This window comes from Bemisia tabaci, chromosome 2, assembly GCF_918797505.1.
Source record: "Bemisia tabaci chromosome 2, PGI_BMITA_v3".
Classification (NCBI taxonomy): Eukaryota; Metazoa; Arthropoda; class Insecta; order Hemiptera; family Aleyrodidae; genus Bemisia; species Bemisia tabaci.
In genome coordinates this window covers 5,743,890-5,766,974 of record NC_092794.1, presented here as the reverse complement: position 1 = coordinate 5,766,974, position 23,085 = coordinate 5,743,890, and the positions used below count along the sequence as shown (strand labels likewise).

At 44.5% G+C, this 23,085-nt stretch overlaps 1 protein-coding gene across 1 annotated transcript in view; it reads left to right on the top strand.

Moving 5' to 3' along the window:
* Positions 1 to 23,085, top strand: part of Nos (Nitric oxide synthase) — a gene marked incomplete in the record, with an annotated part of 155,723 nt that overhangs the window by 108,582 nt on the left and 24,056 nt on the right. Inside the window, 5 exon segments of the mRNA XM_072296611.1 lie at positions 4,638 to 4,739; positions 5,481 to 5,675; positions 6,683 to 6,783; positions 13,548 to 13,692; positions 14,484 to 14,588. Coding sequence (XP_072152712.1) covers positions 4,638 to 4,739; positions 5,481 to 5,675; positions 6,683 to 6,783; positions 13,548 to 13,692; positions 14,484 to 14,588 — 648 coding nt within the window.

Sequence of the window (23,085 nt, the reverse complement as noted above, 5' to 3'; positions counted from 1 at the left end):
CTCATTAAATTTGACCTTAATATACACAAAACACACGTCATATTTTCCTTTTATACTTATTTTTTCCATCAATTTAAATGAGAATAATCCATGCAGAGTGTGCGAACATTTCAAAAGCATGAGTTGAAAATCGCTGACTCCGCGAGTTTAAATATTAGAGCCTAACACAGAGCAGAACGGCGCGGCGCGGCGTGCTGCCAGCGCAAGACGCGCATTGGCGCCTACAAACCTGAGGGGATACTCCACGCATTGCGCAATGCTTGAAGTATCCCCTTAGGTTTGTAGGCGCCAATGCGCGTATATTTTTATAGTAGGGGGTTGGAATTATGAGTATTGCACAAAAAATTTGCAAAAATATTGCACAAATCTAACCCAACGGAATTGTTTTCAAATTCTTCACTGTGCTCGACGTAAACTTTGGTCGAGGATGTATTGTGGTACATATTTTTCAGCCTTGTCTAATGGTCTATATCTGCAGTTTAAGGGTAAAATTGATCATGTTGAGCGACAGTAACGTCGCCTAGGCCGAGAGTCGGGCCAAAAAGCTCAGGCTGACCGTTTCCTGAAGAGTTAATTATATTAAGAGCTTATCGAGGATTTGGGGCAGGAGTAGGGGGGGGGGGGGCAAATTACCCGAAGTTTCAAGTGCGACCCCATCTCATTTTAGTATGTTTGCTTAGACGCTGACGACTGCCGCCCCCTCTATCGGGCTTATCCTCAGCTGCAACTTAGAACGAAGATATTTTTGCGCTCTCCGCTCGATTTAACGGATAATTTAACTCGCGAGTCTCGCACACAGTGATGCCTAATTTTCTTTGAAATCAGACCACGACCCACGGTTTTGGTAACATAACTTGTGAAAATTACTTTTTTTTAAGTAGAGAAAATTGAAAATTAACGCTAGTCTGGCCGAGGCGGGTCTTTGAGATCCAATGCTTCCTAGGCCTTGTCTCCACGAGCCGTTTCACGAGATTTGTCCCAGGGAAAAATCCCACTTACGAAGTTGGGAAAAATATTGAGTTAATCAATATTTTTCCCAGTACCAAGTATGGTACTTGTACCCCTAGGACCCACTGAGAGAAGAAGAAGAAGTGAAAACGAATTGTGCGATATTTTATTCATTACTACATTGTTAATGTTTGTTTAGTTAAAATAATGTGTCTAATTGTCAATTGAGTGCAATTATTATTTCAATCCCGGTTAAATACTCGACTTCAACCAATTTATCTTCCCGCGAAAACTAGTCGCAGGACTGTATGAGCCCCGTCCCGTGGAGACGGTAACTGGGAAAAATCCCAGAAGTTTCATTCCTGCGATTCGAACTTGGGACAAATCTCATGAAAACGTCCCGTGGAGACAAGGCCCTATAATTGGACTACATTTTGCGATATGAAACCACTATTTTCGGCTCCCCCACATAAGCACCTATTTCCATATGGAAACTACTGGCACTTGCGGTGTTTGTAAAGTAAGCCAGAAATTGCAGTTCCATATTTGAAAATGCAGTCCCATTGGATGGCGTATATACCTGCCTCAATGATTGCGGTATTTTCCATGATAATTGCGAAATTTTTCTATCACGAATGCCGCACTGTAAAGGCCTAAATACACACGGCGATCAAACGCCGCGATTGAAAGGCGAAAGCCAATGGAGAGCCTTGACTTCGATCCTTTGACGTCAATATATCAAAATCAAGGCTCTACATTGGCTTTCGTCTTTCAATCGCGGCGATTAATCGCCATGTGTATCTAGGCCTTCAAACTATCAAAAAATGTGTAAGAAAGGTATATTATAATTTGCAATTTGCAGTGCAAAATAAAATGGGAGCTTAATTCAATTTTATTGCAATACATTTCAATAATACGACGTAAATAGGCAAAATACACAATCCTACACCCTGATCGATACAACATCAGTAATTTCACCATGCGATTGCGATGCGATTGCTACCAGAGCTACTTGGGGTTGCATTGTTTAAAAATCTCTTATTACATTTCATTTTTTAAAAGACAACCGACCATAATATCTCCTTGAAATTTATTACGTCCAGTTTTCACCAAAATTTACAGAAAGCATTCCTCCAAAGTGTCTGATTATTCCTCGTTTTTTTCCCGAAATAACGTAACTGCATTTCAATGTTGCCAAATTGTTCGGCACAAATTGCACTTTTACCAGGAGCATTTTGAAAATTTCTGATTAAAAATTTCACTGATTTTTCTCCTGCTTTCATGCAAAAATCAGACAAATGTTTGACAAGAATTGTGCAGGCACATTCTTGTAAAAAATTAAATTGTTTGAGTTAATTTTGCAACGTTGGAGTGGAGTTACGTTCCTCCGTGCAGGAAACAACGAATTGGACGTATTTTTGCCAAACGGAACTACGTGCATTATGACGTGAGCCCTGATATGCATGTATTCTTATGGGTCTCAGGGCTCATGTCTTAATGCACATAGTTCTTTTAGGCAGAAATACGTCCAATTATCTCCTAAGAGCAGTAAATAGAAACGGAAATTTTGATGTTCCTTAATCGAGATACAGGCTCTCTTAGTTTTACCGTCTATAAATATACAACTATATGACCTCTCTACAATATTATAATACGATATTATACATTACAATGTATAAACCCACTCTACAATAGGCCTAAAGGTCGAGAGCAGAAAAGAGGGGTTAAAAAAGAAGACAAGGGGAAGTTTTCGGAGAGTCGATTTAAAACATTATTCATGGGTGCAGATTTATTTCAAACAATGGCATGATGATTTTTACTTCCTCTGGAGCCGTTACTTACCCGAGGAAACTTTCTCCGTTGTCACAAGCTTACGCACCGTCAGAGTTTCAGAACTTTGCAATTAATAGCCCAAGTTCAAAGGAAACTTGAGGCTTGCAAGACACCTGTTACGCACGGCTAACGGTGTGAGAAGGTTTGAATCCTTTCCATCGTCGTAACTTTAAAGTTGATGTTCATTTCAAGGCGAAAATCAAGCGAAACTAACAGCTTACGGATACGTAATTAGGTCGACCCCCTCTTATTCATCGAGACACAGTGTGATTCTAGTTAGATAAGTACCACTGAATGTTAAATGAATGAAAACGGGTGATATATCCAAGTAGCATTTTTTACCGGAAAAATTGCGATGTTTAGAAGTTAAGTTGGATTTTTTAAGATTTTTTGGTGATAAAATCACTAGGATCATCAACATCTGGAGATTATCCTCATCTTGTCTCAATTTTATCTCGATAAAATCGCTCTCAAGATATATCACAATATAATTCCAACAGGCTCGAACTTCAAACGCGTACAAATCGCACGACCGCACCCGATAAAGCTCCAGCATCATCCGGGCTACGTAAAATCCTTGTAGGCGCTTCGTGCAACTATTGCGGCACCGAGGTGTTGCATAGTATCGGATGAAATTGAAGGCGCACTAACGCACGTGATTTTATAGAATTTTTGAAAAGCGCTTAGTTTCTTATAAAAATATCACATGTATCCAACACCTGTAAACATTCCTTTATCGCATATTCTTAAATAATCCCCTTTATAGAGAAACAAGGAAGATGACGTCATCCGTCAGAGCGCTCCATCGTAACTTTGCGCGTAGCGAAAGATTTTCGTTTTGGTCACATCCATGGTGATACTCCTAAACCAGTGGCGTGGCGTATTTTGAGACGTATCGATTAATCTGTCATTTAAACCTTTGGAAAAGGATCGATAAATACTAGGATAATAAGAATCGCAACGAACACTTTAATAATCGAATTTTTACCACAGCTTCAAATGGGGGGGAGGAGGGGGTATTGATAATCGATCACCACAGCTTCAAATGGGGAGGTATCGATAATCGATCATTTACCCCTCGCCACTGTTCCGGACCACGTATCTCAGTTTACGACTTTGCAGACTCCCTGTCACATTCCATTTTTTAAATGGAAAACCACTCAATGTCACTTCTGAAAAACTATCGTGATTTTTCCTCCTTGTGCTGTGTAAAGTTTGAAAGAACCTCAAAGAACGATGTTGATTTGCTCTCCATCAAATTAATAAGATGTAAGTGGAGATTTTTAAACACAACAAAAGAGATAGTGGTTTTGAAGTTTCACCGTTGACATGTTCTATCTGTTTGCGCATACTGAAAAAAAATCTCGGTATATTTACTAAGAAAAGGGTGAAATTACCAAGAATTCAGGGTTCTATTTGATCCCAGTTTTTTCTTGGTAAAATTACCATCTATGGAATGGGTAATTTTACCGAGAAATCTCGGTAAAATAATTGAACTTTCTCGGTAATTTTACTGGACTTTGGTAAAAACGCCAATATTTTTTATCGACTGTGGTAGAGTTACCGAGATAAAATGGCAGAATTACCGGGAATTGATTACCAATAAAAGTGGTATTCTTACCTGAAAAAACAGTAAAAATACCGGTTTTTAGGTAAGCTTACCAGTCTGTCTCGGTAAAATTACCAATAATTATTAAAAAAAGTGAGATGGTAAAGGTACCAACGGACCTTGGTAAAAACGCCGAGAATTTTTTTTTCAGTGCACATGTAACACAACTCACTGCTCGGCCCAACAAATGGTTTGAAATTGCTTCATAATTTTCAAAGCTCAGCACTACTTTGTTTTATTTCCCCAGAAAATTGCTCAAAAAATGGATTTGGACACTCGGTCAAATGTAACCTTATGGAAGGACAAGGCTCTGGTCGAGTGTAACATTGCAGTGCTTCACAGTTTCCAGGTAAGCTCACCGCAAATAGTGTATCTCGCAGTGGCGTGGCATTATCGCATATTTTATCATCTTAACAAACGATTTACGAGCAAATATAATTTTTGGCTTGGATTTCCCTGCAGAATAGTGTGGGCCCCGCACTGATCTTTCATCCTGATAAAAGTATGGTGATATCTACTGTAAGCCTATCTGATTTTTTACCCAGTGGTACTATCTAGTGAAAATAACCAGAATTATAGTAGTATTCACCACAACTCTGGTGGTAAGAACCATAATATGGTAAATGCTACCATAGAATCTGATGATTATTACCATTCTCGTATCAATGTGTCAGAGTATGGTAAAATGGACGGCGTTAAACAGAAAGGAACCAAGCCACGTGAGCTTTTGCCAAATTTGATCGGGCAATTTAATTTTTTACATGAAAACGGTTGTGCGGAATTTTGTGCTTTCAGTGAATTTTTTCCATAATACAAAGCAAATTCATCAAAATTTTCAAAAGAATTAGCATGAACGGTCTCACGTAAAAAATAAAATTTCCCTGTTTTTGGCAATAGCTGATGTGGCTTTCGGTTCCTCTCTGTTTAACGCCGTCCAAATGTACCATATTTTTTTTTCAGTGACGTTACATGCAGTATTCTAGCCCTATTTCTAGTTATTTTTTGTGTGTGCTAAATTTGCGAAGTATGCCAGCTTATTCTTGAAGCTACATGTTGATCCCTGTGTAATACGGTAAGATGGGTGTTACAGCTGCACGGAGTGACGATTGTGGACCACCACACGGCGGCCGAGACGTTCATGAAGCACTACGAGAACGAGCTACGACTGCGCAACGGCTGCCCCAGCGACTGGGTCTGGATCGTCCCGCCAATGTCCGGCTCTCTCCTCCCCGTCTTCCATCAAGAAATGGCCTTCTACCAGCTCCGACCCTGCTACGAATATCAGGTACACTTACTGTCAAACAATCAGTTACCCTTCAAAACTATAAGGATGTCAATACTTGAGAAAGTATCGATACCTCTCGATAATGTTCGGGTATCGATACCTCTCGATAGTTTCCAAGTATCGATACCTCTCGATAATATCCAAGTATCGATACCTCTCGATAATTTCCAAGTATCGATACCTCTCGATATTTGTAGAGACAAGCCTGAGTGCATTTCCGCAATCAAACACGCACTGTCTCCTTTCACGGAGAGAAATTGCCCCACAAAAGTTTGGTTAATACAGGAAGTAAAACGCAAAATAACTCAAGCCCTCGGTTGGCTCTGGGGTTCCCCAGTCTCTTAATTGTTAAATTCACAAGCTGTACCAACATCAGCACAAAATTTGGGTTGATTAGTGTTTAATTTCCCATAGTAACCAAAAGTAACACAAGAACACAAATACTTTTATCTTTGTATTTATTTTATTTTTGTATTTGTCAATAGCACTAGCCAACTGCATTTTGTTTAAATTTCCCGCCATTCATCATTCTTAGGTCGAGTAGTAGCGTCAGGCGTCGATGTAAATCGATGCAAAGATCGTTTCCATCGCGTAGTACTGACAATATCGATACCCAGTTATGAATATCGACGCTGAATAGTGTCGATGCTAAGTATTGATTACTATTTTCCTAAAGTAACGATGTATTGATGAGAAATCTGTTGCAATCTTTTGCGAAAGTGAAGATTAGAGTGGTTTCTAAAGGAAAACGACTGTAAAATCACGGTGAATGCATCGAGAAAGTCTGAAATTGTCATTTAAATTCACAGTCTGCGTGAAAAATTCGAGCTTTTTTGAGATTTCCGCATCTGGTAGTGAACTTCGGCAGCGTAACTTAATTTATGATTAGCTATTAATATTTCAGATAAATTTTATATGTAGATATATGGTCGATGATGATATGACACAATTTGAGTATAAAGATTACCAAATTATTGAGTGATCGGCCATTCTTTTTACATTCATAGGAGCCAGCCTGGAAAACGCACGAATGGAAGAAGGGAAAGGAGGTCGGAAAAGGGCTCATTAAAAAGCCGCGAAGGAAATTCCACTTCAAGCAAATAGCAAGGTAAGTACGACACAACTTTTCTTCCTAGGACTGATCTCTTTTTTCTTCAAAGTAGTTTTTCTTTTTATTTACACGTAGAGCCCATCAAACATGCTGAGAATTTCCAAAAATCTACTTAAAAGTACGCGATGAGCGTTCGATGCTTACAATAGAATCATGCAGTGAATCAAAACTTCCCGTTAGGAAAAAAAGAAACCAAAATTAAAGCGGTCGCTAAGGTGAAACTTCTCGTTCAGAAAACAAATAGATTTCAATTTTACAAAGACTTTAATTTTCTTATTCACAGTGCTTGCAACTGCACTATGGAAAGAACAGTGCAAAAAAAAAGTACACATATTTATAGTCGTGAAGAGTATTAAAATTAGTGTAGCACTAAATTTGATTCAAGCAGACTTTCGTTTTTTGACGTGCGGGAATTTTCGCTAACCGATGCCAAACTTGCTAACTCCTCACTTTTAAGTTGTAGTTGGATATATTAGATCGGTCCACCGTGCTCTGCGTGCAATCAGGGCCTTAGCAGCAACGACTGTAAAAAAATAAACTTTAAAAAAAAAAAAAAAAAAAAAAAAAAAAAAAAAAACTCGTAAAATTACAAAAAACAACTATCATAAGAATATCGATTAAAATTAATGTTTAAGACAAGTTATTTTTGGTATTTTAAAGTAAAATTTACAATAGGTAAGTAACATGTTAAGGACGGTTTTATTTTTCAAAACATCTTTAAAAAATTCACTGCAGTTCTACATCGCATAAAATCCGTATACAAATCTCGAAAAAAAAACCCCGCTTAAAATTAGTAATGTTTATGGCTTTTATCCGTAAATTTTGTTAGTAAAATCAGGAAATATCCATACAGATTTTTCTAAAGCCAAACTCATAGAACGCTTTTCACTATAATTTGTTTCAAACATCCTTTTCCAGGGTTGTTACCACCAGGAGATAAAGTAATCGTTTTATTGTTTAATTTCTTTCTATATCCAACGCGATACACTTCCAAAGGCTTTTTACCACGGGTGAATCAAATCAAAGGCGAGGCTTGCATGATCGATTATCGAAATTTCCTCTTTCGAACCTATGGTAGAGAATCGACAAGTAAGGTGTTCGTTGCGAAAACCCTGTTTATCGATCCTTTTCCGTAGGTAAAAATGGCAGATCAATCGATATATCGCAAAGCACGCCACGCCACTTAATGTAAATATGTTGATAACATTAAGTAGAATTTTCAAAAATTTCGGGGACGGCCCTCCAAAACACCATATCCGAGCATCTTTGTTTCCGCGTTTCTGAGTACAATTTTCCAGGAAAACGGGCGGGGGGTATGAAATTTCGTTTTTACACCGTTCTCACGCGTGCAGCCGAGACACCATAACTCGTCTTTAAGCTTACAAAATGAAACGGATTGCATGTAAATGAATCGTAAAGGCGAAACTAGCTGGTAAAGGGGACGGACGCCCCATTCACCCGCCGTGCGAAAACGGCGTAAGTACACGCAGTCTCCGTTGGGACTTGAGCGGTTATTGCGCGCGGGAGTAGAAGGAGCGTAGATTCTTAAATTAGAATGAGGCACTCAAATTCCCAATTGAAGTCGGAACGACGTCGTAAAGCCGAGCTGCAGGGCGGAGGACCTCGTAGTGGAAGAACCGCGGATTTGAAGTAGAATCTCTGTGGTGGATGCGCGGTTTTGCCCGGAAGGGCAGTTTGGCCTGCTGGCGTTGATTCGCAATTTCCCCGCGGACGAATCAACTGCAAGGATGACACTATGACACCGTTGCGTCGTCGCTGCCACCTTCGTCATTTCCAGCTGCCGTTCCGTCGCACGTGACGTCAAAGACGTAAACGTCAAGTAAGCTTCATTAGAGGGACCTGTAGCTTCGCGATAATACTGCCGTGCTACGGAAGAACGCCGTATGAGCCTCCAGATGTTGCCATATCTCCTTCAATAAAGAATAAATTCACTGTGAAAATGGTGAATATTTTTCCTCGAAAATTTCAGATGATTTGTTCGCAATTTCATCTGAAAGACGTGAAAATTTCAAGGAAAAATATTCATAACTTTCCTCAAAATTAAATATTTTATGGGTGGAAATTTGGCAACTCTCGAATGTACACGTTCTTAAGCACGGCAGAATACGTCGTTCCGCTCACGAAAAAACGTAACTTCATTTCAATGTTGCCAAACTTCCCCCAGCCAATTGCATGCTTACTAGTGGTAAGTCGTGCTTTGCGATGAATCGATCGATTTACTGTTTAAAACTTTGGAAAAAGATCGATTATCACGGTATTCGCAACGAGTGCCTTGAAGATCGATTCCTTTCCGTGGTTTCGAATGAGAAAATATCGATAGTCGATAATGCAAGCCTCGCCTCGCGGCTACTTCTTACAACGAGAATATTGAGCATTTTTCACTGGTTCTTCTTCCGTCTTCATACCAAAATCTTCACAATTTTGGACAAAAAGTGTACAATTGAATTCAGGTGGAACAAATTTTAGTTTGGAAAATTTGATTTGAAAATGCTAAATGAGGCAGCCAGTAATTATTAGTAAGCCTAAAAAAACGCCTAGCAAGATGCTAATCAATCATCGCCGAACTTCGCCGTTACCTAAAACCCTGTTACGACACTTGAGTTGATGGTGCGGGCTCTCTTCATCGTACTGGTTAGATCGTTGGAATGAACTTGCAGCATTCTTTTTCGTTTTTTATTTTATTTATTTTTTTTTTTTTGGAAGAAAAATCCACTTGTGAAACACTTTAAGACATAACACGCAGAGAAGGCTGATGAAAACCCGAATTACGTTTGCAGTCTTCTTTACAAATTCTCACGGATTGAGACACCTATAAGTAAGGCCTGAGAAAGACAGACGAAGCTTAAGAGCGGATTAATTTAATCCCAGAGGCGGTTTCCAGCAATTTAAAAATCTAAAAATTACAAAATGAATTCGACTCCGAGTGCCTCCATCCTTCCGATGAATGGGTTGGATGTGGACTGATTACAGCACAATGCAGAATAAATCGCGTTTTGTGAGCTTCGTCTCGCAGCTTTGCTGAATAAATAAGCGAAAGGAAGACCAGCTTTTTCTGCTTGTGATACATTTAATTTTTTTAGACGTGAGACCAAACATTTTTCTCACCTGGGAATCTAAGGGGTCTCTTTGGAATCTTCGCGATGATTTGCAAACACTTTTTGACGCTTCCTTTCTACATACATTTTCTTTATAGCTTTTTTTGTTTAAAATATTTTATTCAGTGGTAACCTTTTGTTCTTTAATTCAAATCCATCAACTATGTTTGAATTACTAATTTTTAAGCCTTCAATTTTTTCGAACCACTCTTAGGATGTTCCGCAGTTTCTGTGTCTCTCCAAACTTAGAATGCTTGATTCTAAAAAAATAAAAAAAATGCATGGTTTTTTTCTTTTTTGAATTGCTTTAATCAATAAAAAAATTGTCTCCCTGTACATTCTCCTAAGAAATTAGATAAGTATCATTTCTTTTTCGTTCTTGTTTTTTTTAAAAATATTTATTTACTTATTTTTCTCTTTTACTTCATCTGATTTGTATGACTTAGTTTCGGTTTCAGAATATTCCGTCAACGATTTTTTGTCCGCGCACCTGTTTCGTCCAGTGGTTTACGTCCACGCATAAAATAAGCAACAGTGACTTGGTTCAAGCGTTATATTTTATTCCGTATACAGGGTGAGCGAAAAGTCCCCGACCCCCCCTCTAACTTTTGAACGAATTGAGCTAAGGAAATGAAACTTTGGGAATGTTCCTATCTCAAAGGGGACCATCTTTTGAGGGGGTCAAAATTTTGGTCCCCCCTCAGGGGGGGACAGGGGCCCCCCAACTTTTTTTTTTCAAATAGCAACCCCTATCTTGTGATACCTCATTCGAAAGAGCATAAAAAACTAAGAATTTTGGCGCAAACCGCAGATCAATATCTCAATTTTTGACCGAGTTATGATAGGTCAAAGGTCAAATTTGACCTATTTTCAAAAAATCATAACTCCGGTTCAAATTATCGTAAAGAAAAAAATAAAACGGGAAAATTTACCAAATTGTGTTCGCTTTTACGTAAAAATTGCAGAAATCACTTCGATTTAATTTTAAGGGGGGGCTCGGACCCCCAAATACGTCAATTCAAAGGTCATTCAATTTTCCTGCGAAATAAGCCAATTTCCTCTGGATTTGCCTCCACATTATCTCAGTAAGGTCAAAATCAGTTCAACATTACGTTGGCAAGTCCCCAAATTTCGGGAAAAGTTAAAAAAACGAAATTTAAGGTGATTAAATTTAACCGTTTAAATTTCGTTTTTTTTAACTTTTCCCGAAATTTGGGGACTTGCCAACGTAATGTTGAACTGATTTTGACCTTACTGAGATAATGTGGAGGCAAATCCAGAGGAAATTGGCTTATTTCGCAGGAAAATTGAATGACCTTTGAATTGACGTATTTGGGGGTCCGAGCCCCCCCTTAAAATTAAATCGAAGTGATTTCTGCAATTTTTACGTAAAAGCGAACACAATTTGGTAAATTTTCCCGTTTTATTTTTTTCTTTACGATAATTTGAACCGGAGTTATGATTTTTTGAAAATAGGTCAAATTTGACCTTTGACCTATCATAACTCGGTCAAAAATTGAGATATTGATCTGCGGTTTGTGCCAAAATTCTTAGTTTTTTATGCTCTTTCGAATGAGGTATCACAAGATAGGGGTTGCTATTTGAAAAAAAAAAGTTGGGGGGCCCCTGTCCCCCCCTGAGGGGGGACCAAAATTTTGACCCCCTCAAAAGATGGTCCCCTTTGAGATAGGAACATTCCCAAAGTTTCATTTCCTTAGCTCAATTCGTTCAAAAGTTAGAGGGGGGGGGGGGTCGGGGACTTTTCGCTCACCCTCTATAAAATTATTTTGACAGTATCGAAATGAGAAAATTGAGAGAGAAGGAGGTGTCGTTATGCTGACTCATTTGTTAAATGAAATGTTCCTTTCTTCTTTTGATTCATCTTCACCAAGAAGCACGCAATCTTCGGTTTTAACCCATTTGTACATCTATCCTTTAGAGTGGAATACGCGCAAATTTGAGCGTTTGGTTGCGCGGACACCACGCTGCAGCACAGTAATAGCACGAAATATAAAAGAAAAAATTAAAGTGGTTTGGAAATCATAAAATTCGACACGGCACCACCTTAATATTTTCAAAACATACAGTATATTTCCCTTTAAAACATGTATTTTTTTTCATCAATATAAATGGGAATAATCCAGGCGGAGTGTGCGAACATTTCAAAATTATGAGTTGAAAAACGCTGACTCCGCGAGTTTAAATATTAGAGTCCAACACAAAGCGAAGCGGTGTGCTGCTAGCGCGACATGCGCACTGACGCCTACAAACCTAACAGGGATACTTCACGCATTGCGCAATGCGTGAAGTATCCCAGTCAGGTTTGTAGGCGCCAGTGCGCGTATCGCGATAGTCCTCCTCGCCCGCCGCGCCGCGCGCCACGGCGCCTCAAGCAACTATTTCGCAACACAGGTGTGGTACAGTATCATACGAAATTAAAGGCGCTCCAACATATCAATAAGAATGACATGCATCCTTTAAGAGTACGGAGCTTTCCTAGCAAGATACATCAAGATACTACGGCGTAAAAAGAGAGCAGTAGTCCAAAAACTCACTTAGTTCTAATATCAGTATTTAATAACGTTTAGCATAATTTTTTGATTTCATTAGAGAAAAAAGTGAATGGATTTAGGCAGAAAAATTCTTGAGTATGCCGCAAAGAAGATTTTATTTTGAATCACGAATCAAAAAAACTGAATGAAAGGGTTTCTACTTGATGTGATTTTCCTTTTTATATGAGCATCTTTTCTTCCTTAAACAAGCATTATTTTCTTTATTGATCATGAGGAAATCTTCTCGGCGGTAAATATGAGCATATTTTTGCTTGAATCAAGTCACTTTTTCCTCCTATGAAGTTCAAAAATCATGCTAAACGTTATTGCTAAACGTCTTATGATAACGCACCGATACTAGGAATTAGTAAGTTTTTCGACTACCGCTCTCTTTTTGTCGTCGTCACTCGATTTAATTTGTGAGGGAACTTCGAGCTTCTGAAAGATGCCATCAATCACGATACTTTGGGGTGCCTTCAATCTCGTATGGTACTGCGCAACACCTCTGTGGCGAAATAGTGGCACAGAGCGCCGCGCCGTCGCGAATTTATCGTACACAGGAAAAATCTAAGAGCGTTTAGCTGAGACGAATCAAAAAGTTTATCTAGTTCAGGTATAACCAGGTGGGATTTTCTTGAAAGATAATTAAGTCCTGTTGCATCAAAGAGGTTTAGAGAGTTTCAGTGAATTTTCCCCTATGGAATTAACGTTTCCCCATCTTTACCAAAAATTTCACAAATACATTTTTCTCCGTCGGACCAAACAAACAAAAAGAAACGAGCAAACCCTCATTCCTTAAAGACATATTATTCATTCCAAAAACATCGTGAGCAATTATTGTCGTTTTGTATTTACATGTGGACCAAAATTAACTTTGGGTCTCAAATGGTACGTGAATCAAAACTAGCCTGCCGAAAAAACGCGCGAACGTAAACTACGGACAAAAAATCTTTGACGAAATGTCCTATAACCTAAGTTACTGGTAAACATATGGTGAGTTTGTTCATTATTTTTTAGTATCAAAACATGAAATCACTAACGAATGGCTAATCAATTTTAGATATAAGATTAACGAATCGATTTTTAATTGCAGAGCTGTGAAATTTACTTCAAAGTTGTTCGGGCGTGCGCTGCAGCGAAGAATAAAAGCAACTGTTCTTTACGCCACCGAAACTGGAAAATCCGAGTTGTACGCCAAAAAATTGGGAGAAATCCTCGGGCATGCATTTCATTCGCAGGTAACTTCACTGCTGATTATAAACAAAGTTTCGTCTTAAGATTTCATTAAATTATTCATTTTACCTATGACCTTCATATTGAACCTGTCATTTTTGGGCACAATAACACCTACCGATAATACTGTGCCTCAAAAAATAAAAAGAGATCAACTAAAGTTGGTTTTTCAACTATGAGGAGCTTCAAAATAGTGGCATTTTTCAATGGTCAAAAGTAAACTTTGCTACGCCACATTGTCAACTAGAGCTAAAAATATCCTTGCTTGATTTTCTTATCATATCCAAGAAGCATTTTTCAACGGAAATGTTCGGATTTTTTCACGATTTTTGGAAATAAAATAGCTAGGATCATCAACATCTAAGTGATTATTCTCATTCTTGTCCCAATATTATCTTCATAGAATAGTGTTCGATAAAATTGAAATGTTATATGAATTTAACACGATTTTTTGTTTGATAGCACTGTGATAAATCGTCATTGATAAAATTGAAATTTCATCGCCGATTTAGTATGCTATGAAATTCCAGTATATTGCAATTTTTCATCCGATAATATTGCAATAAATCGACGTCAATAAAATCGCGATACATTCTTTAATCAAACGGCAACTTACTACTCACTGCTACTTGGGGAGGGTATCGTCTAGGGTGCATTTGAACAAAATATCTGAAGAGTGGGCACTTTTTTAACACGTTCTTGAGAGTACATCACCATTTAAAATTTCAAAAATTACCCGCGCAATATTTTAAGGAGGAAAAACTCCTGACGACAAAACCCGGTTTTTCTGTTGCAGGTTTGCTGTATGTCAGATTACGACATGAGTAATTTAGAGCACGAGGCACTCTTATTGGTCGTCGCCTCCACGTTTGGCAACGGGGATCCGCCAGAAAACGGCCAGGTAAGCTAGCTTCCAGTTCCATCATTGTCTCTTCCTCGACAAATTTTCTCACTTATGGCTTTATGGCGATTCAATTAACGAGTCTCTTGCCTTAAATGACATAAATTAGTCGATTTTTTACAGTTAAAGGTGAAATTTGTCAATTGATTGCGCTTCTATCGATTGATGATAATATTACTAGTCTTTAGGTGATTTTTCAATATTTCACGCTAAACAGAAAAGGAATTAAATCAATAAAACTCATAGCTCAAACGAGCACTAAGCCCATTTTCTCAAAACTTCATTTTTGGACCTAAGTTCCTAAGTACTACGCTTTGGAATCGTCTTGGTCCAATCTACCTTGAAAATTATGAAATAGGAAGTCACTTTATAATTCTGTCGCGGACTAATTTAAGGCTGGATTAATGAAAAGTAACGTCAGTTTGCTAGCTCGCCGTCACGTAAATCCGCTTCAATCTAGGTGACAATAGGCGAATTTACAAACTGACGTGATTTCAAAATTCGACGTAAACCCTGTGCAAGGTTGCTACGTCACTTCAAGAACTGTGGATTACATGGGGTCAAATAGGTGAAAGTGCTGATTTTTCAGCACAGCGTTGCGACAATAACCCGGTGCAAGCCCGATCGCTCTATATCAAATTCTGAGCCACTTCTACGCTATACTACCCAAAAATATAACCCTAAAATTCTCCTTATGGTAATTCGCAAGGATACATCGCAGGTCGTTCTGACACAAAATATGGCGTCCATCGAATCACCGTAAGAATCCATCGCACAGATTTGGAACGTCCTCTGAATCAGGTAGCTTGACAAATACATTGAATGCATTTTCTATTCGTCAGAAAGAGCCTCCCAAAATTTCGCCCCTTTTTCGGTATTCGATTCAACCATCGAACCAAGGTTTAAGTGGAAGCTTATGATAAAAGAAAAATCAGGAAAAAATTTCAAGATGAATATACGAACAGTTTTCGAGTTATGGGGGAGGGGCGGCAAAGGGGTCAAACTCCGGCCTTATTTTTCGTTATTTTCTTGTTGAATTGATGTGTCTACGGAAAATCGACGATTTTTTGAGATTGATATTGTTCAATATTGATTCATGGATGACTAAATGCACCTAATATGACTGTTGACACCTACGTATTTTTTCTTGTAGAATCGATTTTTAACGTTAACGAGTCGATATGTCAATCGCCTTATATCGAATTTTTGCGATTTTTTAGGAAAATCAATGATATATTGGTATTGAAATTGGTTATTCTCCATCCGAGAACAACCAAATTTTGGGTTGGAACACATTTCCGGTCGGGTCGATTTCCAGTTGAGTCAAGTTTTCGATTGGGCACATTTCCGGTCGAGTAAAAATTAAGATTTTCGATTCCCGGTGAAGTGAAATTTCGGGTGGATAACGAATCCCTTTGATTGTGGTTTCCGGTCGGTCAGATTTCCGATCGAATCAAATTTTCAGTCGAATGAAATTTTCGACAGGGACACGTTACCGGTTGGAAACAGTTTCCAGTTGGGTTAATTTTCGGTCACGTCAAATACGGATTGAGTACGGTTCCAGTGAATTGGAATTTGGGGATGGGTCAGATTTCAGGTTGGATCTAATTTCCTATTGGGTCAAGTTTTCGATTGGAGCACGTTTCCGATCGAGCAGAGTTTATGGTTGTCGATTTCCGCTTAAAAGTAAAATTCGGCCGGAGGACTGGTCGATTGATTTGAGTTTCCGGTGGGTAAGATCACCGGTTGCGTAAAGTTTTGGTTAGCAGGGTTAGATCAGGTTTTCGGTTGAGTCGGATTTGTTGGTAAATTTGAGTTTCCAGTTAATTTAAAGATTCAGTTAAGTGCACTAAGTGTCCCGTTTAATTGAACGATCCCAATTTTTTAATTGACGATTCGCGTTGTCCAGGAGGATTATCGATTTTTGAATCCAAGAATTCCGAGGGATGCACCAGAAACAAAAAAGAAACACACATGCTGATAAGAAGAGAGAAAAGTACATGTAAACTTAAAGATGGAAATAAATATCTCAGAAATTTTTATCAGTGTATAAGTCGCAGCAAGTCAGCAGTCGCCGGCGATTTCCGTACAAATTATAATTACGATAACATCGATGTAGTAAAGATTTCTTTACGCCTTCAAATCCAGCGATACTCTCCGCTTTGCCAATGAGTTAGTTGCTTAACCGAACCTAACACAGATTATTGATGACATTTCACGAACTCGTGAGTGTGCTAGCTGGAACTATGTATCCAAGAAGAAGGGGCTAACGCATGTTTGAATTCAAAGCATAATAATCCCTACTTCCAATCTCGTTTTTTCACTTTAAAACGATTTAATTTGTTGATTAAACACGAATAGATTGCAATTTGCCTGCGATTGCTAATTACCTGCAACATATATACCTGAAAATGTTTGTGAAGAAATTAATGAGAAAAAAAATTACTGACTGAACAATCAAAATCACTGCCTGTGCAAATTTCAATTAAACAATACTAAAGCACTTCATCGATGGTGAAAGTGCAGAAGTGCGAATCTCGGAAAACACGATTTTTCAGGAGAGTAAAAAAACTGTCTGCTTTCCTCTTTATTGTCGGTTGAAGGGAAATAATTCTTGAGGATAGCAAAAATAAGATGTTTTTTGAAACTACATCAGCAGTTTCAATAATTTCTCGAACTGTTAGAAAATACGGCAGGAATCCCGAGATTCGCGTTTTTAGCACTAAAAATCGACACTTTATCAGGAGACACGCATCTTTGCAATCAGTGTTTTAAACTTGTTGGTGGATTTGAATCCTTTAAGACTGGAAAATGTGTTTCACACTTAATATTCCTGATAAGATAAGATTAAGTTGGTATTCGATGCTCCATCCATCAATGCTTCACACTTTCCTAATGGACCAGTGGACAAAGTAACTTTTCTTCAATTTTGATTATTCACAGTCAATCAAAGAAAGCTCATTTCATCAATGCGAATTATTTTAACTTCACAACCGCTTTTAAGTAAGTACTTAGCGATCTTGTAAACCGCGACTCTTTCAGTTTCGCATCAGAAATTCAGAATAACATGACCAAACCATGGGCGTTACAATACAGAATCTGATGCAGCCGCCTGCACTCTCTTCTTTGAAATAAGATTAAGAGACCAAAAGAATCTTAATATTTATTTAAAATAATATTCCTCGGCATTTTTCGAATATGCGGCTCGATTTAAAAACCAAAATTATGAAATATTTGGTCAAGATAATTTTATAAGGCCACTCACAATGGATACAGAAGAGCGCCTTCAAATCGATCCGTAAACTTAATGCAAAGTTCTGATACCACTATTCGTGCGTCAAGGCAGCCATTTTGCATATCCGGCGATTTGAAGGCAAATCATTGACTTCAGGCAACGGAGTACGAATTGCCAGCCCCCTGAACCCCACGGAGCCAAACCCGGGGGCCAGCCCCCTGAACCCTACGGAGCCAAAGCCGGGGGCCAGCCCCCTGAACCCTACGGAGCCAAAGCCGGGGGCCAGCCCCCTGAACCCTACGGAGCCAAAGCCGGGGGCCAGCCCCCTGAACCCTACGGAGCCAAAGCCGGGGGCCAGCCCCCTGAACCCTACGGAGCCAAACCCGGGGGCCAGCCCCTGAACCCTACGGAGCCAAACCCGGGGCCAGCCCCTGAACCCTACGGAGCCAAAGCCGGGGGCCAGCCCCCTGAACCCTACGGAGCCAAACCCGGGGGCCAGCCCCTGAACCTACGGAGCCAAACCGGGGGCCAGCCCCCTGAACCCTACGGAGCCAAACCCGGGGGCCAGCCCCCTGAACCCTACGGAGCCAAACCCGGGGGCCAGCCCCCTGAACCCTACGGAGCCAAACCGGGGGCCAGCCCCCTGAACCCTACGGAGCCAAACCCGGGGGCCAGCCCCCTGAACCCTACGGAGCCAAACCCGGGGGCCAGCCCCCTGAACCCTACGGAGCCAAACCCGGGGGCCAGCCCCCTGAACCCTACGGAGCCAAACCCGGGGGCCAGCCCCCTGAACCCTACGGAGCCAAAGCCGGGGGCCAGCCCCCTGAACCCTACGGAGCCAAACCCGGGGGCCAGCCCCCTGAACCCTACGGAGCCAAACCGGGGGCCAGCCCCCTGAACCCTACGGAGCCAAACCCGGGGGCCAGCCCCCTGAACCCTACGGAGCCAAACCCGGGGGCCAGCCCCCTGAACCCTACGGAGCCAAACCCGGGGGCCAGCCCCCTGAACCCTACGGAGCCAAACCCGGGGGCCAGCCCCCTGAACCCTACGGAGCCAAACCCGGGGGCCAGCCCCCTGAACCCTACGGAGCCAAACCCGGGGGCCAGCCCCCTGAACCCTACGGAGCCAAAGCCGGGGGCCAGCCCCCTGAACCCTACGGAGCCAAACCCGGGGCCAGCCCCCTGAACCCTACGGAGCCAAACCCGGGGGCCAGCCCCCTGAACCCTACGGAGCCAAAGCCGGGGGCCAGCCCCCTGAACCCTACGGAGCCAAACCCGGGGGCCAGCCCCCTGAACCCTACGGAGCCAAACCCGGGGGCCAGCCCCCTGAACCCTACGGAGCCAACCGGGGCCAGCCCCCTGAACCCTACGGAGCCAAACCCGGGGGCCAGCCCCCTGAACCCTACGGAGCCAAACCGGGGGCCAGCCCCCTGAACCCTACGGAGCCAAAGCCGGGGGCCAGCCCCCTGAACCCTACGGAGCCAAACACGGGGGCCAGCCCCCTGAACCCTACGGACCTACGGAGCCAAACCCGGGGGCCAGCCCCCTGAACCCTAAGGAGCCAAACCGGGGGCCAGCCCCCTGAACCCTACGGAGCCAAACCCGGGGGCCAGCCCCCTGAACCCTACGGAGCCAAACCCGGGGGCCAGCCCCCTGAACCCTACGGAGCCAAACCCGGGGGCCAGCCCCCTGAACCCTACGGAGCCAAAGCCGGGGGCCAGCCCCCTGAACCCTACGGAGCCAAACCGGGGGCCAGCCCCCTGAACCCTACGGAGCCAAACCCGGGGGCCAGCCCCCTGAACCCTACGGAGCCAAAGCCGGGGGCCAGCCCCCTGAACCCTACGGAGCCAAACCCGGAGGCCAGCCCCCTGAACCCTACGGAGCCAAACCCGGGGGCCAGCCCCCTGAACCCTACGGAGCCAAACCCGGGGGCCAGCCCCCTGAACCCTACGGAGCCAAACCCGGGGGCCAGCCCCCTGAACCCTACGGAGCCAAAGCCGGGGGCCAGCCCCCTGAACCCTACGGAGCCAAAGCCGGGGGCCAGCCCCCTGAACCCTACGGAGCCAAACCGGGGGCCAGCCCCCTGAACCCTACGGAGCCAAACCGGGGGCCAGCCCCCTGAACCCTACGGAGCCAAACCCGGGGGCCAGCCCCCTGAACCCTACGGAGCCAAACCGGGGGCCAGCCCCCTGAACCCTACGGAGCCAAACCCGGGGGCCAGCCCCCTGAACCCTACGGAGCCAAACCCGGGGGCCAGCCCCCTGAACCCTACGGAGCCAAACCCGGGGGCCAGCCCCCTGAACCCTACGGAGCCAAACCCGGGGGCCAGCCCCCTGAACCCTACGGAGCCAAACCCGGGGGCCAGCCCCCTGAACCCTAAGGAGCCAAACCCGGGGGCCAGCCCCCTGAACCCTACGGAGCCAAACCCGGGGGCCAGCCCCCTGAACCCTACGGAGCCAAACCCGGGGGCCAGCCCCCTGAACCCTACGGAGCCAAACCCGGGGGCCAGCCCCCTGAACCCTACGGAGCCAAACCCGGGGCCAGCCCCCTGAACCCTACGGAGCCAAAGCCGGGGGCCAGCCCCCTGAACCCTAAGGAGCCAAACACGGGGGCCAGCCCCCTGAACCCTACGAGCCAAACCCGGGGGCCAGCCCCCTGAACCCTACGGAGCCAAACCGGGGGCCAGCCCCCTGAACCCTACGGAGCCAAACCCGGGGGCCAGCCCCCTGAACCCTACGGAGCCAAACCCGGGGCCAGCCCCCTGAACCCTACGGAGCCAAACCCGGGGGCCAGCCCCCTGAACCCTACGGAGCCAAACCGGGGGCCAGCCCCCTGAACCCTACGGAGCCAAACCCGGGGGCCAGCCCCCTGAACCCTACGGAGCCAAACCCGGGGGCCAGCCCCCTGAACCCTACGGAGCCAAAGCCGGGGCCAGCCCCTGAACCTAGGAGCCAAACCCGGGGCCAGCCCCCTGAACCCTACGGAGCCAAACCCGGGGCCAGCCCCTGAACCCTACGGAGCCAAACCCGGGGGCCAGCCCCCTGAACCCTAAGGAGCCAAACCGGGGGCCAGCCCCCTGAACCCTACGGAACCGGGGCCAGCCCCTGAACCCTACGGAGCCAAACCGGGGGCCAGCCCCCTGAACCCTACGGAGCCAAACCCGGGGGCCAGCCCCCTGAACCCTACGGAGCCAAACCCGGGGGCCAGCCCCCTGAACCCTACGGAGCCAAACCGGGGGCCAGCCCCCTGAACCCTACGGAGCCAAACCCGGGGGCCAGCCCCTGAACCCTACGAGCCAAACCGGGGCCAGCCCCTGAACCCTACGGAGCCAAACCCGGGGGCCAGCCCCCTGAACCCTACGGAGCCAAACCCGGGGGCCAGCCCCCTGAACCCTACGGAGCCAAACCGGGGCCAGCCCCCTGAACCCTACGGAGCCAAACCGGGGGCCAGCCCCCTGAACCCTACGGAGCCAAACCCGGGGGCCAGCCCCCTGAACCCTACGGAGCCAAACCGGGGGCCAGCCCCCTGAACCCTACGGAGCCAAACCGGGGGCCAGCCCCCTGAACCCTACGGAGCCAAACCCGGGGGCCAGCCCCCTGAACCCTACGGAGCCAAACCCGGGGGCCAGCCCCCTGAACCCTACGGAGCCAAACCGGGGGCCAGCCCCTGAACCCTACGGAGCCAAACCCGGGGGCCAGCCCCCTGAACCCTACGGAGCCAAACCCGGAGGCCAGCCCCCTGAACCCTACGGAGCCAAACCCGGGGCCAGCCCCCTGAACCCTACGGAGCCAAACCCGGGGGCCAGCCCCCTGAACCCTACGGAGCCAAACCCGGGGGCCAGCCCCCTGAACCCTACGGAGCCAAACCGGGGGCCAGCCCCCTGAACCCTACGGAGCCAAACCCGGGGGCCAGCCCCTGAACCCTACGGAGCCAAACCCGGGGGCCAGCCCCCTGAACCCTAAGGAGCCAAACCCGGGGGCCAGCCCCCTGAACCCTACGGAGCCAAACCCGGGGGCCAGCCCCCTGAACCCTACGGAGCCAAACCGGGGGCCAGCCCCCTGAACCCTACGGAGCCAAACCCGGGGGCCAGCCCCCTGAACCCTACGGAGCCAAACCCGGGGGCCAGCCCCCTGAACCCTACGGAGGCAAACCCGGGGGCCAGCCCCCTGAATCCTAAGGAGCCAAAGCCGGGGGCCAGCCCCCTGAACCCGAAGGAGCCCAACCTGGGGGCCCCTCACCTGGGCCCCAAGGAACCCAACCCTGGGAACACCCACGTGGCCCCTAAGCAGTCCAACCCGGGGGCCGCCCACCTGGCAACTATGTAGTAAAAGCCGGGGGCCTCCTCCCTGGCCCCTTAGAAGCCATAGCCGTGGGTCGCCTACCTGGCCCCTAAGGAGCCAAAGCCACTCACAAAGGATACAGAAGAGCGCCTTCAAATCTATCCGTTAACTTAATGCCAAATTCTGGTACCACTATTCGTGCGTCATGGTTGTAATATTGCATACCCGGCCATTTGAAGGCAAATCAGTGACTTCAGGCAACGGACTACGATTGGTTCGGCTGAATTGTATGTAACCCGAAATCGTCAACCGTAAACTCTGCTCGACCGGAAACGTGTTCCTATTGAAAACTTGACCAAACTTGAAATTTGATCCAACCTGAAATCTGACCCATCCCAACATTCCAATTCACTGGAACCGTAATCCATCCTTATTTGACGTGACCGCAAATTAACCCAACTGGAAACTGTTTCCAATCGGTAACGTGTCCCCGTCGAAAATGTGACTCGACTGCAAATTTGATTCGATCGGAAATCTAACTGACCGGAAACCACAATCAACGGTATTCGTTATCCACCCGAAATTTCACTTCACCGGGAATCGAAAATCTTAATTTCTACTCGACCGGAAATGTACCTCAATCGAAAACTTGACTGAACTGGAAATCGACCCGACCGGAAATGTGTTCCAACCCAAAATTTGTCCGTTCTCGGATGGAGAATAACCAATTTCAATACCAATATATCATTGATTTTCCTAAAAAATCGCAAAAATTCGATAAAGGCGATTGACATATCGACTCGTTAACGTTAAAAATCGATTCTACAAGAAAAAATACGTAGGTGTTGGTGCATTACAGTCATTTTAGGTGAATTTAGTAATCCATGAATCAAAAATGAACAATTTCAATCTCAAAAAATCGTCGATTTTCCGTATAGAATCTTAAAAAATCGATATAACCGATCAATATATCGACTCGTCAA